Here is a 17,081-nt window from a genome sequence, read left to right on the forward strand (position 1 = left end):
AAATGAGACTAAATAGGCTACTGAAGGCTACAGAGGGCTGATGGACACAAGATGGCGCCCGTTGCCAATGAAACACGTTAGTGGGGTAGTAGAACTTTGAAAAGACTTCCATTCGATTGAGGCCTATTTCAAATGCCGCTAAATGTAGCCTATCTCAAACCACGGCTAACTTCGGTAAAAATGCCACTTGTTTTCCAACTGTAAAAGAAGGTTTAAATAGCACTAGGTGGCATAATTGTAGAAATATATGACCACGTCGTTTTAGTCTAGTGTTATGGAAATTATCTTATTTGGTTTACATTCCCCAAAAAATGGTGTAAAGGTAACATTTCTTATCTTGCACGTCGGCAACATTAATTGTATTTCAACCTCCCGAATTCAATCAGAAATAAAAGTCTAAAGCTGGCCATAAGAAAATGATTTAAAAAACACGTTAAAATATTTTTGTTGTCATCAAAATCGTAAAATGATAAAATCGTGATAGTCCCAGGCTTGGTGTTAAACGATGTCGGCCTATTTCAAAAGGCCCAACATGAAGCGATGAACCAGTTATCCCTATCGTACATGCTCTTCTCAGTCAAGTCAACCTAAAACATTTTGGGAGACATGTATTATTCTTCGCCAATGTATTCACTTCGTTACATATTTGTTTTATTAATAGTTCTAAGAGTTGTGTATATTAACGTAGCCTACATTTTTCCCACAGCAGGTGAAACATGCACCGCTGCACTGTTTCCCAAATCCAGTAGCTGATTTGGTTCTGGGTGCTACTGCCGAGATTACTCAAATATATACTATAGACAGGCTATAGGCTATATTTAAGCAATAAATATAATATATTATTTCGTGGGAATAATTTTGTGGCTCTAGAGAAGTTTTGCATTTCAATAAATATAATAAGTATTATGATGGAAATTATTTGACGGATCTACAAAAGTTTTGCGCCTCAACTTTTTCATCCGACTTTTGCCCATTTTATATTTGGTTTTGTTTGAATAATGCTGATATTAATAACATCCTATACATATTACCTTTTGGCAAATTAACAAGTGCTGTAAACTTATACATATTAGAAAGAAAAACTACTTCTGTCTATTTCTAAAAGTGACACGCTACATTCGCAACCAAATATGGAACAGGTTTTAAGCTCGCAGCATTTTCTTTATCTGGACGCGAGCTTTTATGTTCAGAAAATGAGATGGGATCACAAGAAAATTATAATACTTAAAATAGTAGTTACAGTATTTATTTTTCAAACATGGTCATGCAATCCAGCTGAAATGTTTGTTTTCAATGTGGATGTTCGTTTACTCAAACTACCCAAACTGTCAGACACGTATCTTGGCGTGGAAACGTCATATATACTATATACTTTTATTATAATTGCCCATCGGTAATAACAATTTCATTACATACATTCAAATATAGAATTGTATTTGTTTTTATATAAAATGTTTTGCACATCTGGATGTAAAACGTCACAGAAAGAAAGTTCAGCGCTAATACTAATTTATTAAGAAAAACTAAACCTATGGTTTAGGCTATGAAATTCTGATGAACGAATATGTTCTATTAAATCGTTTGTTTGAACGTTCTTATTTGTTTAAGAAGCAGCAGATCGGAGAATCAAAGACATTTGATTGAATGAACTTGTAAATTGTACATACAAATTTATGTGCAGCATCGGCCTATGTCAACTATTTATGAAATTGCCACAGCATAGCAACATTTTGGGTGGGCTCTACCAGTAACAATTTTAGCCTACTTCTAAATTGCAGAGAATAGCTTTGTCGACTGTGCCAATGACGTGTTCAATTTCAATTAGGAAGCAAACAAACTCAGTCTAAACGAATTGATTCTGAATCCATACCGACTTTATTGAGTGGCTTAAATTAGAAAGCCAGTCTCTGAGAAATGATGCTTGTGAATTTAACGTCACTTTACAACATGCTTACTTAAATTAAAAGATGAGAATAATAAACAGTGAATGATTTCGAAATCTTCTTACAAATAAATTCAAAGTGCGTCTATTAAAAGACTCAGAAATACAAGTAAAACTCGTGGTTAAATATAACTCCCCACAATAACATTTTTTATATCCTGACAAACAAACAAAACAAAATAAAACAATAATGTCAAAATACACTTCCGTACATGTTCAGATATTTACTAGAGCCAAATGTACAACTAGAAATGACTATACAAAATCGTCTCATGGACAAATACATAACTCACCTTTACATTGGTGCGGAATAATTTTCTAGGCTATTACATTTCTCATTATATACAGCCTTGCAGTGACGTGAAATGTAGGTATTCATTACAAACTTGGACAGGCTCTTTCTGATAGTATCCGTGGAGCGTTTTACCAACGGGTGACATAACTTTTCCTCCATTATTAATAATAAACAGGCGATGTGTTCGATAGGGTAGATCAGGACATAAACAAAACGTGGATCACCGCACATAAACAGCTACAGTGATTTGTTCTTACAAAGGAGCCGTCGAAAAGGACGAGTACTGATCATTTCAGTGTTCAACAGGCTAATAAAGTGCCACAGTTTGGTTTTGAATAAAAGTACGTCAGCACAGCAGTAACACGATATTGCAGGACACATATTATCACCAAGTGATAGAACAACGTTGTCTATTTCTTGCTTATTGTAATACCCATGTAATAACCAGGTTGCGTAAAAACACTCAAAAGGGTACATACACCAAAGTATAGGCGTCCCCGGTTGGATCAGTCTGTGCGTTAGAAGAACACTGATGTGTTTACATTGTGCCCCAGTGTTCCAGTGTGCCTTCAGGATTACTTTACCAGTACTGTATTTGACCTGTACACCCCACGTCATCAATAGGATACTAGGAGATATCATTTGATCAGTAGTCTAAATCACTTGATTAACTCAACTTGCACACATTAGCATAATTACGCATACTCGACGTATGTCCACTGTAGTTTAGCCATTTCCCTTAGATCATATGTTTTCTCAGATATTATACTTAGTCGAGAGAGTTTAGAAAGGCCGTTCGTTTCCCGTACCCGGGGTAGATTCGGGAGCTTGCAACAGGTCGGGGGAATGGCATCGAGGGCTCCCCGGTGCACTGTGCTCACTGTCGGTATCGCTTCCCCTCTTTCCCCCGCTGCCAGAGCCAGACCCGGCGGAGCCCCCGGCGCTGTGAGTCTTTACGTGTTTACTCAGATGGTCGCTCCGCATAAACCTCTTGTTGCAGACCGGACAGGCGAATCTTTTCTCCCCGGTGTGCGTGCGCAAGTGTCGCTGGAGCTCATCAGAGCGCGTAAACCTCTTCCCGCAAAACAGCCAGTTACACACAAACGGTCTCTCTCCGGTGTGCCACCTCAAGTGCGCCTTGAGGTGCGACGTTTTGCCGTAAACCTTTCCACAGCCCGGAATGTGACAGCTATGGAGCCCTTTCCTCCGCAGACTTGCTCCTGCCGGCCCCAGCCTTTCCGACTCCTGACAGTTGGGACAGTCGCAGGTGGCTCTGCCAGAGTAGCGCCGTGCGGAGGACCGGGGAGACCCCGCTAGAGAGGCCGTTGGCCCCCCAGATAACATATTCCCCCCTGCTCCGCCTAATGGAGACGGACTGGAGTCCGGATAAGAGGATAACACCGGCTTGTAACCGTCCATCAGGTGTTGTCCGGTTGTCAAAAGGTGTGGAGAGGGACTTGTACTGAAGGCTGAGTGACTTAGGCTGGAGTAATCGGAATTGTAGCCCCCTAAAGGAGAGTGTAACGATGTCTGGAGTCCACCGGAGTGCAACGAGGACTGTAGAGCTGCTCCACTCGGGTTCTGAACATCAATCCAACCCGCTCCCACATCCCACCATGCAGACGCGCCGGTGGTGCCAACCTCTCCTGTGGGGATACCATGATGGGACGACTTGAACCAGGACTCGTACGGATGTGCAACGCTCATTCTCGGGTAGATGCCTTGCAGACTGTCCACTGAGGAGTGCACCTTGGAAATGAAGACGGGCTGATGGCTGGGTTCTTGAGAACTGTTTGTAACGGAGGCCTGAAATACAGAATAGTCGTTTCCAAAGTGGGGCGTGGATGAGTTGCCGGACGTTAGGGAGAAGGCACTGGATCCGGGAGAGCTGTTGGTGCCAAACGAGTCCGATAGACCAGCTCCGTTACGGGACACTCCAAAACCGGACAGGCCGGACCCAAGGCTGCAGCTGCTGGCGGTGGCTCGCTTCCACGGGTGGAAGCCTTTCCCAAAAGATGAAGAATTATCCGAAATGGAGGATGGTGATGGGCTCGGACTCCCTATCTTGTTGCATGTCGCAGCCAACATGGCTAAAGGAGTCGATCCTAGCCTCGGCTCCTCCTGAAATGACAAGAAACAACATGTTGATATCGATAACGCACCTTTCAGTTTGCTTGGTCAGTTGGTGCCTAATAGCCTTTCCTATAGTAGGCTACAATAACAATGATTATTTGGTCGGTGAAAAGTTCATTCCGTGCTAATGCAAAAGTTACTTTGTAAACTATTTCCATTTGCAATAGGCCAACTAGCGGGACAGTTTAAACAGGCATCTTTTCCAAGTCATAACAGAGTCATAACATACCTGTAGACTGAGATGAAATAGAACGCACCAAAATGTAGCTATAACAAAACTATTAAATGACGTTACATATGACATGTACAACAACATGCGCGTCTTGTGCACATCAGTAGAAACTTATATCCCGCGCGCGTCTCTCTGTCGTTGCGAAATGAATCTCAGCGTTTTACTCGTGACCCACTTGCTTAAAACATAATCAACGAACTGTCTTTCCTAGTGTGACGGAAGCAATGTTAATCCCCTCCGCTGGACAATAAAATAACTAATTAAACCAGCAAGAAACCCCTTAGACTCACCCCTAGAAGTGAAGTTGCCATCACAAAAAGTGCCCTCCTCAGAGGATCTTTTTATATTTATGAATCACAGCAGTGTTTTTTTAGAGGTGTGCAATACAATGATGTGTTCCGCCCATTCCACCACAATTGTAGGTCCTCTCCGGCTTTGAAGTACCGCTGTGACACGGGCGACCAATCAGCGCCTCTGTTCCACCACACTGCCACATTCTAACGTGAGGTCATCAGTAGACTACTTCAGACAGCTCTCCACCCCTTCACCACCCTCTTCATAATAAAAGAACGGAAGAAGGTAAAGTTAAATGAGAGTGAAAATAATTACTTATTCAAATTTGAAAGAGGAAATTTGGGAATTGTATTCATTTACGATTAAAATTAGACTACTTGTGCTATTATTTATTGTTATCATAATTATTGTTATTAGATTATTATTCGTTGTTATTGTTATTTATATTTTGTGGTTATTACAGTGGTATCAAACCTTTGTATATGACTATTTAGGAGATTTTCAATCCCTTTTTTCAAAGCTTTTGCTTCACTTTCTACCAGTGTTACATTGAGGACACAGATGTTTTAGCTAACCTTCTGTGGCGTATTTCCCTTCGAAGTTTTACATTAATGTTGTTGTCATTACTTTTAAGTAATTCATGCGAACAACGATTATGAAGCCTACAAAAGACTCCACTGTTTTCACATGCAGGACCAATATTACCTTTTTTGAAAATGTCACTTTACTGTAATTGCATTCAATTATTTTGACAATTTTGATTAAAACTACAATGCACTGCATTCCAGAAAATAGATGACTGACTTTATCATCAACTTCATAGTATGACAAAATAATTATACACTTCATTTAGCTAGTTCGTTTACATTGGTACATCAGTCCACGGAGTTACTGTGTGTGTGTGTGTGTGTGTGTGTGTGTGTGTGTGCGGGTAGAAAGAGAGATGGAGGAGGCATAAAGGAGAACAGACCACATCTCAAATAAAAGGAAATTAGCTTCATTTAATTTAATCATTCTTACCTTTCCCTGTTTTGTGTGTCCAGGTGAGGTCTGTGTAGCCTCATTATATCGTTGATAATTAATCAATGGGATCTTAGATTAAACAGTGTAGCCTACAGGCGCATTACAACGATACAATGCACATTTCTGTCTGTTTCCGTACAGCCTTTGCGGATCTTACACATTCGATCAAATATAAAATTAAAAGCTATTTTGATAATATCGAATATGTTCCATCACATCTCAACTGTTATTAGCCCATGTAGCATCATGTACATAATAATAATAATAGCTTCCGTTCGTTACATAACAGGGACTTGAAGGCCATAACAACCCGGGGACTCTCTCTCTCCTTTTCCCTGTCACTCTCCCTCTCTCTCTCTCTCTCTCTCTCTCTATCATTCTCTCTCTCTCTTCCCCTCGCTATATTAGCATGCAATGTGCATTGGCAGCATACATTTAATTTGAATTTCAAATTTAATAACGCAGGAGGTTTTTAATCATGCGTAGTTTTATATGTTTGATATTAACATGCTTATTGACCGGGTCTGTTGACCAGCTTGGCCATTACAAGACAGCGAAAAGTTAATTAAAACGACCAGGGATTATTCATCACATCATCTGCCTAACCCATGTCGCTTCCTTTATTACACTGTGTGATAGATGGACTATCTGATTAATTCCTCTGTTTCTTCGATTGGACAACAGCTTTTTGGATTTAATTTACGCTGCTAGAGCGAACAAGGTGCAGTCAAAATGTGTCCATAGTGCTGGAAAAACAAAATATGAAATAAATAAATATCTAGGCTAAGTAACAGAGAGCATTGGACTAAAAATGATTACTATACATGTCGTTGATATCGCCTAAGTAACAGTTGTGCTGTGTCATGTCTATGCACCAGTCTAATATTGACAATCATTTCTCGTGTTCATTCAATAACTGTAGAAATAGTTTAACAATTGTAGTAGGCCTACGTTAAAAACACGTCTTTTGAGTTCCTCACATCTCAGTTTTACATTTTATCATTGGTTGTTATTGACTGTGATTTCTGCAAATATTGAAATAGAAACCTTCTTTGAAAATAAATCAAACTTTAGATTTGTAAAACTTGCCAGTAGCTTAATTAATGCAACCCATTCATTTAGCTTATAATTTCGGGAAAACTGGGTCTCCAATATTAAACTTAAAACTCACTAATATGCTATTTAAAATGTATGATAACCATAAAAAAACAATACAGAGTTTCCATAAGAATAGAAGTACACGCTATACTAGAACTCAATCAGTTGATTAGTTGACGTCATTTCTTCCTAAACAATTTAGGTCAAATGACAACAACAACAAAAAGTCCAAAAACGTTAAAGAGATACACCAAATTATTTAAAAAATACAATGTGTAGCCTAGATAGAGGCTTACATACCGTGCTCCACTCGGCGCCATATTGATATCGATTGACCCTCGATGTTTCTGTCTGTAGTGCACGAGGCTGAGCGCAGCGCTGCATCCCCTCCACCCGCAGGCGGTACAACAGTAGACCCTGTCTCCTGCAAGATAAATGGTACTTTGGGAATTGCGTTTAATTAGGAATAACTGAGGAGAGAGAGGCTTGCTCGTCCACCGGTGGTCTAATCACAACATGTGTTCTAGCCAACTGACAAGGTTGCGCAGTCACGTGCTTACCTAAATATCCCAGGTAGGTATGAGAGCTAACATAAGGGATGCAAACATGTGATGCTGTATTTTTCTATGATGTGGAAAGATGGAGAGGTTATCTTTATAAACAAGTCCCCATGTGTGGAAACCATGGTATGTCACATTGACAAATTGCTGGGTTGTATTATCAAGCAGGCTGATTTGATAGGTCAGCAAGATCACAGTTCCCCATGCAACATGTTTCAACATGTCACTGATGGACAACTACATCATTGATGGTAGAGAGAGATTGGACACTTCCAAATGGTCAGTTGACTTTCACATGTTTACTAGGGTGGTTTTACCCATCCGTATTTTACAATTAAAACAATTCCCTTTGTCGGCAATTTGTGCGCACAGACTCTCTCCCATAAACCTTCCAGTCACAGTGAGGGTGGGTTGGCCTGAGTTCATATGGTGAGGCCGGGCACAGGTTGTTCTTTCTGATCGCCTGTCTCCCCACTAACTGTACGTCACATTGAACAGATGTCCCCATTTAGGGCTTTCTTTCTCCTACACGCATGGACTATATTACCGTCATGAAATCAAACTCCAAACCTGTCGCTTTCACCGCCATAATGACCGCGTTATTCAGGGCCGCTGAGCACGAACAAAATGTGCTCAATATTGTCTTCTTTACAATTATTCTGCATAGAAAATGAAGGGAAGGAGAGTCTGAGGGGGAAGTAGCCGGATGAAAGGGATGGAGAACTTTACTCTAAATGTGGTGATTTACAAAGCAACTTGATCATCTCAGGGTCTTACTGCTGAAGATCCATGCTCGGAAGTAAACTGCAGGTTCAGGCTTGCCACAGCAATTAGTCGACTTATCGTGGTGAAATTAGATCTTTGCATAAAACCATGCAAATAATTGTCTTGGAAGAATGACAAAAATTAAACCATTGTTTGTGGATTTAGGGGCACCACCTCATGTTAAATGAAGAGAAATAAAGAGTTGAGTGTCCTAGGGTAGCTTACAGATGCCTATCAAACCCATGTTTCAACCCTGCCATACTTAGCCTATGATATGTTGTTTTATGCAATATATCTCAAGTGACATAATAGGATTTCAGGACAGTGTGTTTGAGTGGCTCCACTATTCCACTATTGTTACTCACTCTGCCCATAGATGTGATCATATCTATAGCATGGTGTTAACTCAAGTGAAAGAACAGGATATGGGGACACAAGTGTTTTTGACTGACTGACTGCTGGTGTGGGCTAGTGGTGGTTCTCTCCTCTCCTCTCCTCTCCTCTCCTCTCCTCTCCTCTCCTCTCCTCTCCTCTCCTCTCCTCTCCTCTCCTCTCCTCTCCTCTCCTCTCCTCTCCTCTCCTCTCCTCTCCTCTCCTCTCCGTTCACCATGCAGGAGGTTAGGAGGAGCAGATGTCTGTCTGCCCTGTGAGCTGCCAAGTAGGTCTGAAGCAGGGGAGCCACAGACACAAGGGCCCAAATGGTGTGACAAAGGATGTGCAGGAAGCCTGTCTCCGCCTGGGTGAGCCACACTCACTGAGGGTCTCCCCTCTCCCAGCAAGCCAGCAGGGACACAGAGGTTGTGTGTTCCAAATAGCACCCTATTCCATATATAGTGCACTACTTTTGACCAGAGCCCTATAGGGAAAAGGATGCCATTTGGAATGCATACAGATGGACAGAGCCAGGGACACAGAGAGCCAGGGACACAGAGAGCCAGGGACACAGAGAGACAGAGACAGAGTCGGGGCAGCAAACAAACCCATGTGTTACACAGCATACTGTTGTGGTTCAGAGATGCATGCACACATAAACACATAGAAACACATACACACATGCACAGAGATACTCACATGCATGTATAGACAGTTGCACTCGAGCACTCAAGTATCACACACACACACACACCACACACACACACACACACACACACACACACACACACACACACACACACACACACACACACACACACACACACACACACACACACACACACACACACACACACACACACACACACACACACACACACACACACACACACACACACCAATGGGTGACGAAGATGACCATATTTTGATTGAGAGTAAATATACTTTATAATCACAGTGTCATGCAACGATGCAACATACAGTGTAATTGAGTTTATTTCAGTGGCTTTCACATCCCATCCAACTCTGTGTCAGTAAATTAGTATCAGTGGGTGGTGCTCCGCTCAGAAGAGATTTAAAAGCTCCTAAATATCTTATCACGGTGAGTTGGCTAGATTTACCTTCGTATAGCCATTACAGACATCAGACAACTTGAAGACATTGTTAAGAAATAACATTGAAACTGTAGCTAGAATTCTCAAAAACCAAGCAAAGCTATCATAATGATTCCATTTTTAAAAGCAAAGCTATCATAATGATTCTATTTTTAAAAGCTCTCAAAGACATGCAACATGTTTGTTTTCATGTAAACAAACTCTGAACAAGACACTGTGTGCTGAAACTCTGGTGTTTATCCATTACAGTATTGGGAGATTTTAGAGAGCGTGCAGCTGTCTTTATTTATTTTTTTACACGTTTTGAAGTAATCTACTTTATCTGGGATGTCACGTCCGTCAGAGAGAGAGTGGTGTGGCAGGCAGGCTTTCTGGGCCAGGCCAGGAGGTCATCAACAGTGGGAAAATAGTGTTCCCTCATAGTGATCCAGGCACAGGTGTGCAGCATGGCCAGTACTGAAGAGAAGCACTGGACCATAAACAATGATATAAATGTCTGGCAGATAAAATGGCTAGTTAACAATCTTTTGACTGCCTTAACCTCTGATCTTTTGTGACATATCGATCAGCCAGCTGCTGGCGGTGTTGTCTAGCGGGACCTCTTTGGTTCAGGGATGAATGGATTGGGGCTGGGGCCTCCAAAGGCTTTTTATCCTCCTTTTATCTTAGCTTTTTTTGGAGGGGGAAATAGTGTAATAAAATGTTTTAGGTTTCATTTTTAAAAAGAGCTTTTCTTTGGCAATGTAATAGTTAGGTAATGGAATATAGTTGATAGTTAATAAATGCTTTACTTCCTTGTGGACCATGTCCTAGTTAGTCCTAGTTAGCATGTCCTAGTTAGCCCTAGTTAGCATGTCCTAGTTAGCTCCATGGTTCTATTTTTAGAGTTTTAACAAGCCACAACAGAACCTTATTCTCTGTTCCCTGCACAGGTGTTGCTGACGCAACGCAGTACGTTTCTAAGTTTACAGGGAAAAGATTCAACACCAAGAGAGCCACTGGGTAATTTACATGGACATAATTGGTCCTATGTATAATATCAAGCTAATTGTACGCTAAACAACACATGTCCCCAGAGGCTGAAGTGAAGGCTGGGGGAGGCTGTAAGACCATGATGGCAGTGATGGTGTGCTAATGATCACTCTTAACACCTGTCTGTCACTGGGACTATGTACATCAGCCTACATGCACGTCTCCAGCTGCTTGGGCTGTTAGGCATGTAGGCCCAGATCCAACTGTAGGAACCAAGGGAAACGGAACAGAAGAAACAAAAGAGACATTATGGAAGTTTAGTTGCTACTTTTAGGTCGTATTTAGGCTTTAATGTTGGCTGTACGGTCCATACATACAGTATATGATATAATAATAATTGTTATCTATGAAGCCACACGCTGTTGATCCCACAAGCTGCCTGTGTGTTTCACTCTCACTTCGGGATCAATACGTATCATTGTTGGGAGACACTCAGACATCTGCTCCAGTAGTGTGTTCAGCGTGAAGTTACTGTTTTCTTCTGATTTGACATACGCTTCACAGTTCACGCAAATGACTGGCCATCTACGATAGATACAAAGTGGTTGCGTTATCCCTATAGCGAGTCCTGATTAACTGTTGGCCTAGCTGATAACGCCTCGTTCACTCTTTTCTATGTCTAGTAGCTGTGTGTTTGGTACATGACTGGAGCGATAGATTGCTGTGTCTGAGGTGCGTCCAGGAATAAGGCAGTTTACAGTATATTGTGCTGCCATTTGGTTTGACTAGTGCGTCTGCAGGCCACGAGGTCCTCTTATTGGCATTCAGCGAGCCAAAGCGTTACACTTTGTCTGTGTGAGCGGCAGCCTAAGAGACAGGCGGGCTGGAGGAGAGGGAGGAAGGCAGGCATACAGAGTCAAGTACCTAGGATTAGCCCTGGCCCTTCAACTTTCTCTAATTATCCTCCTGCAGGCATTCTGGCCGTGTGGGATAATAATGGAAGTCTGTGTGTTCGCCCATCACCTCTCAAGTGTGGGTGGAGAAGGCGAGCGAGAGGAGAGAAATGTTTGCTTTCCTTGTTACGTCACCCATGGAACACAATAGATACACATGACTTTGTTTTGTTAGTTCACTGAACGGAACGGATGGGGGCTGAAGTATGGCTAGCTTACAAAGTACTTAGCTACCCACTGGGCACAGACATCAACGTTTAGTTTTGATTTACATCTGGTTGAGTTGTCAACTAATGAAACATTAGTTGACACGAAAACAACCCCAAAAAAACAACCAAAAATGTCCCGCTGTTGGATTTAGTTTAAAAGTTGGGTGAAAAACATACGAAATTACCTTACGTCATCACATAAAATGTTTGTGTTGAAATGATGTGGAAACAACATTGATTCAACCAGTTTTTGCCCCAATGGGTAGGTTCTTTATACTTGTGAACAGTAGCCAATGAATCGATATCAACAGTGATGTTCACATTGCCTTAGTGGTGACCTTAGAGCTGCAGCACGGCAGGGAAACAGTGATGTTCACATTGCCTTAGTGGTGACCTTAGAGCTGCAGCACAGCAGGGAAACAGTGATGTTCACATTGCCTTAGTGGTGACTTTAGAGCTGCAGCACGGCAGGGAAACAGAGATGTTCACATTGCCTTAGTGGTGACTTTAGAGCTGCAGCACGGCAGGGAAACAGTGATGTTCACATTGCCTTAGTGGTGACTTTAGAGCTGCAGCACGGCAGGGAAACAGTGATGTTCACATTGCCTTAGTGGTGACTTTAGAGCTGCAGCACGGCAGGGAAACAGTGATGTTCACATTGCCTTAGTGGTGACTTTAGAGCTGCAGCACGGCAGGGAAACAGTGATGTTCACATTGCCTTAGTGGTGACTTTAGAGCTGCAGCACGGCAGGGAAACAGTGATGTTCACATTGCCTTAGTGGTGACTTTAGAGCTGCAGCACGGCAGGGAAACAGTGATGTTCACATTGCCTTAGTGGTGACTTTAGAGCTGCAGCACGGCAGGGAAACAGTGATGTTCACATTGCCTTAGTGGTGACTTTAGAGCTGCAGCACGGCAGGGAAACAGTGATGTTCACATTGCCTTAGTGGTGACTTTAGAGCTGCAGCACGGCAGGGAAACAGTGATGTTCACATTGCCTTAGTGGTGACCTTAGAGCTGCAGCACGGCAGGGAAACAGTGATGTTCACATTGCCTTAGTGGTGACTTTAGAGCTGCAGCACGGCAGGGAAACAGTGATGTTCACATTGCCTTAGTGGTGACTTTAGAGCTGCAGCACGGCAGGGAAACAATGTTGTGGACGTGATAATAGAGTTGTGAAACGCCATGTCACACACGTTTCAGGTAAGTCAATCTTTCCAGAACATTGGATGAAAGTTTCCAATCTGTGAACATATTCTATTGTGACGGAGGATCAATTGTTACAACCTGTGAACATATTCTAGTATGAGGGAGTGAGCAGTGACACAATTATCACATTTGGAGAACATTATTCAGTTTTAGTTACTGAATGTGTACTAAACATTTCACCTCTCTATTATCCTACATTGACAGACAACAGGGCCGGTCCTCTGCTGTCATCTCTCTTCATCTGATGTCTTAGTTTCCTGGTAACGTCCTTATTCTTCTCTCAAGTACGTACACGTGGTGATAATACAGAAAGCTGAGCGAAAACACAATGCTTTAATTAAGACCTGGAGTGATTTCCCTGAGGGGGGAGATTGTCTGCTTCCATGTAGTTAGTTCATCATGCAGTAAAGAGGTTGCCTTGTCCTTCCCTTCCCTGACAATTGGTTTTAATCAGCTAGCATGCCTCTCCAGGCTGATCATTTCTGCTAAATTGACAAGGGTGGTGGATGCCTCTGAAAATCACTATGACAGGGCTAAGGCCACTGGGCTAAGGCCACTGGGCTAAGGCTACTGGGCTAAGGCCACTGGGCTAAGGCCACTGGGCTAAGGCTACTGGGCTAAGGCCACTGGGCTAAGGCTACTGGGCTAAGGCCACTGGGCTAAGGCTACTGAGCTAAGGCCACTGGGCTAAGGCCACTGGGCTAAGGCTACTGGGCTAAGGCTACTGGGCTAAGGCCACGGGGCTAAGGCCACTGGGCTAAGGCCACTGAGCTAAGGCTACTGGGCTAAGGCCACTGGGCTAAGGCTACTGGGCTAAGGCCACTGGGCTAAGGCCACTGGGCTAAGGCTACTGGGCTAAGGCCACTTGGCTAAGGCCACTGGGCTAAGGCTACTGGGCTAAGGCTACTGGGCTAAGGCCACTTGGCTAAGGCCACTGGGCTAAGGCTACTGGGCTAAGGCCACTGGGCTAAGGCCACTGAGCTAAGGCCACTGGGCTAAGGCTACTGGGCTAAGGCCACTGGGCTAAGGCTACTGGGGTAAGGCCACTGGGCCATTGGCGTCAATATCTTTGGTTCAGTGCTTTTTAAACAGCATATCCTGGTGCACATCTATATTTTCTCTACAAGGATATGTGTTGCCGTGGCAGCCAATACGTCTCTGGTGTTGTTTCGTCTTTGAAGAATAGCAAAGTGGTGTGGGGTATTTTGGAGCAATGTTTTGCTTTGCTGAGAGAAACATAAACTGTGAGGTTGGTTTGTAACCCCAGCAACACAGTCTTGTAGGTTGCCAAAACATTAACAGGTTTCGCTGGCTTTCTTTCACTCCTTTGGGCGCAATACATTCATGTCATGTTCATGGGCTGTTGCTAGAATGACAACGTCATTTATGTGTCAAAGAGAAACCCACAATGCATATCTTTGGATTATTTTGATGATTTCACGAAATGTCTGTTTTCTGTTTTCACTTCACGTGGCACCTACACATGCAGACTGTGCAAGTGTGGAAGTACAAACTGTGATTTGAAGTAAAGGGGGGTGGGGAGCGAGGAAGGGAAGAGGATAGAGGGATGAGTATGAGGAGGAAGCTGGGACCCACTTCTCGCCCTGCAATTTAATCACTGTACACCCCGGAAAGTATTGACAGTTGTCCTGTGGAAGCTATTAAAGTTGCTGTCCAAGGTTAAATGAAATTGCAGTTTATCAAGGCAGCGTTGAGAAAATAAGGGAATCTGTTCATGGCTGTTGATTAATGTGGAGCCTGATCAACACAAGGGGTTCATTAAGCTATACATCACCGGGGTAATTTAACATGTCATCACGCCTGCTGCGGTCTCTTCCCGCAACATGTTTTGCGCGTGTGTGTGGTGTGTGTGTGTGTCTGAGGTGCTCCCCATGGTCGTTTGCAACAGATGACACATGCAGCCACAGTCTCTGAGGGTATGGACGAGGATGCGGTCTGTCGCCCACCTTTGTGACAGTCTGTATAATCTCCAAACCAACCTAACCCCCAGTTATCAATGTTGACAACTACTGTCTGACGGCAGCATTACAGAATAACATATCAGAAACTTTATTTATACTGTATATGGCAGTAGTACACATGACTTAGTGCAGTAATACACATGACTTAGTGAAGTAATATACATGACTTAGTGAAGAAATACATATGACTTAGTGAAGCAATACATATGACTTAGTGAAGCAATACACATGACTTAGTGCAGTAATACACATGACTTAGTGAAGTAATATACATGACTTAGTGAAGAAATACATATGACTTAGTGAAGCAATACATATGACTTAGTGAAGCAATACACATGACTTAGTGCAGTAATACGCATATGACTTAGTGCAGTAATACACATGAATTAGTGCAGTAATGCACATAGCTTAGTGCAGAAATACACATAACTTAGTGCAGTGCATATCAGTATAGAAGACAGAGATAGTATTATAATCATAAGTCACCACACCATCATTAAGTTTGCAGACAACACAATTGTGGTAGGCCTGATCACCAATAACAATGAGACAGCCTATAGGGAGGAGGTCACAGACCTGGCAGTGTGGTGCCAGGACAACAACCTCTCCCTCAACGTGATCAAGACAAAGGAGATGATCGTGGATTACAGGAAAAGGAGGGCCAACCACGCCCCCATTCTCATCGACAGGCCTGTAGTGGAGCAGGTTGAGAGCTTCAAGTTCCTTGGTGTCCACATCACCAACAAACTATCATGGTCAAAACATACCAAGACAGTCGTAAAGAGGGCACGACAACGCATATTCCCTCTCACAAGACTGAAATTATTTGGCATGGGTCCTCAGATCCTCAAAGTTATACGAGAGCACTGGTTGCATCAGTGCCTGGTATGGCAACTGCTCGGCCTCCGACCACAAAGCGCTATAGAGGGTAGTGCATACTGGCCCAGTACATCACTGGGGCCAAGCTTCCTGCCATCCAGGACCTCTATACCAGGCGGTGTCAGAGGAGGGCCCTAAAAAGACTCCAGCCACCCCAAAAAGACTCCAGCCACCCCAGTCATAGACGGATCTCTCTACTACCGCACGGCAAGCGGTACCGGAGCCCCAAGTCTAGGTCCAAAAGGCTTCTTAACAGCTTCTACTACCAAGCCATAAGACTGTTGGACAGCAAACCAAATGGCTACCCGGACTATATGCATTAACCCCCACCCCCCTTTTTACGCTGCTGCTACTCGCTGTTAATTATTTTATTGTCTATGCATAGTCACTTTACCCCAACTGTACCTACATGTACATATTACCTCAATTACCTCTACTAACCTCTACCCCGCACACTGACTTGGTACCGGTACCCCCTGTATATAACCTCCACATTGACTCTGTACCGGTACCCCCTGTATATAGCCTCCACATTGACTCGGTACCGGTACCCCCCTGTATATAGCCTCCACACTGACTCGGTACCGGTACCCCCTGTATATAGCCTCGTTATTGTTATTTTATTGTTGTTCTTTTATTTTTTACATTAGTTTATCCAGTAAATATTTGTCTTAACTCTTATTTATTTTTTTAACTGCACGGTTGGTTTAGGGCTTGTAGTAAGCATTTCACGGTAAGGTTGTATTCGGCACATGTGATAAATCAAATGTGATTTGGTTTGACATGTTATTTTCCATTACGTTCACACATTTTCAGATGCAATGCATACGGTGCATAACAATTTGGGACACTTGATTAAACAGTAATTTAACTCCATTTAAGGTGCATCTTTATGGCTGTAACCCAGACTAAATGCACACGGTACAATACATATTCAGAACCAGAACCAGAACCAGAACCAGAATCCACTGTCCATCTCTGTCATCAGGGCAGGATGGACTCTAACTACATCCACTGTCCATCTCTGTCATCAGGGCAGGATGGA

The 17,081-nt window shown here is 42.9% G+C and overlaps 1 protein-coding gene across 3 annotated transcripts; it reads right to left on the reverse strand.

The window, feature by feature from the left end:
- Nucleotides 1–1,863: 1,863 nt before the first annotated feature.
- sp8b (sp8 transcription factor b) lies at nt 1,864–7,576 on the reverse strand. Of its 3 annotated transcripts, none has more exons than XM_036965672.1 (2): nt 7,318–7,576; nt 1,864–4,358 (listed from the first exon to the last, which is right to left on the reverse strand). In XM_036965672.1, the coding sequence occupies exons 1-2, from the start codon at nt 7,399–7,401 to the stop codon at nt 3,021–3,023; spliced, it is 1,422 nt and encodes a 473-aa protein (XP_036821567.1). In that variant the 5' UTR covers nt 7,402–7,576; the 3' UTR covers nt 1,864–3,020. The 3 variants fall into 3 exon arrangements, with proteins under 3 accessions (XP_036821567.1, XP_021442042.1, XP_021442049.1); XM_021586367.2 differs by lacking the exon at nt 7,318–7,576 and adding an exon at nt 4,600–5,123; XM_021586374.2 differs by lacking the exon at nt 7,318–7,576 and adding an exon at nt 4,893–5,116.
- Between the last annotated feature and the right edge of the window lie 9,505 nt (nt 7,577–17,081).

This window comes from Oncorhynchus mykiss, chromosome 3, assembly GCF_013265735.2.
Source record: "Oncorhynchus mykiss isolate Arlee chromosome 3, USDA_OmykA_1.1, whole genome shotgun sequence".
Taxonomy (NCBI): domain Eukaryota; kingdom Metazoa; phylum Chordata; class Actinopteri; order Salmoniformes; family Salmonidae; genus Oncorhynchus; species Oncorhynchus mykiss.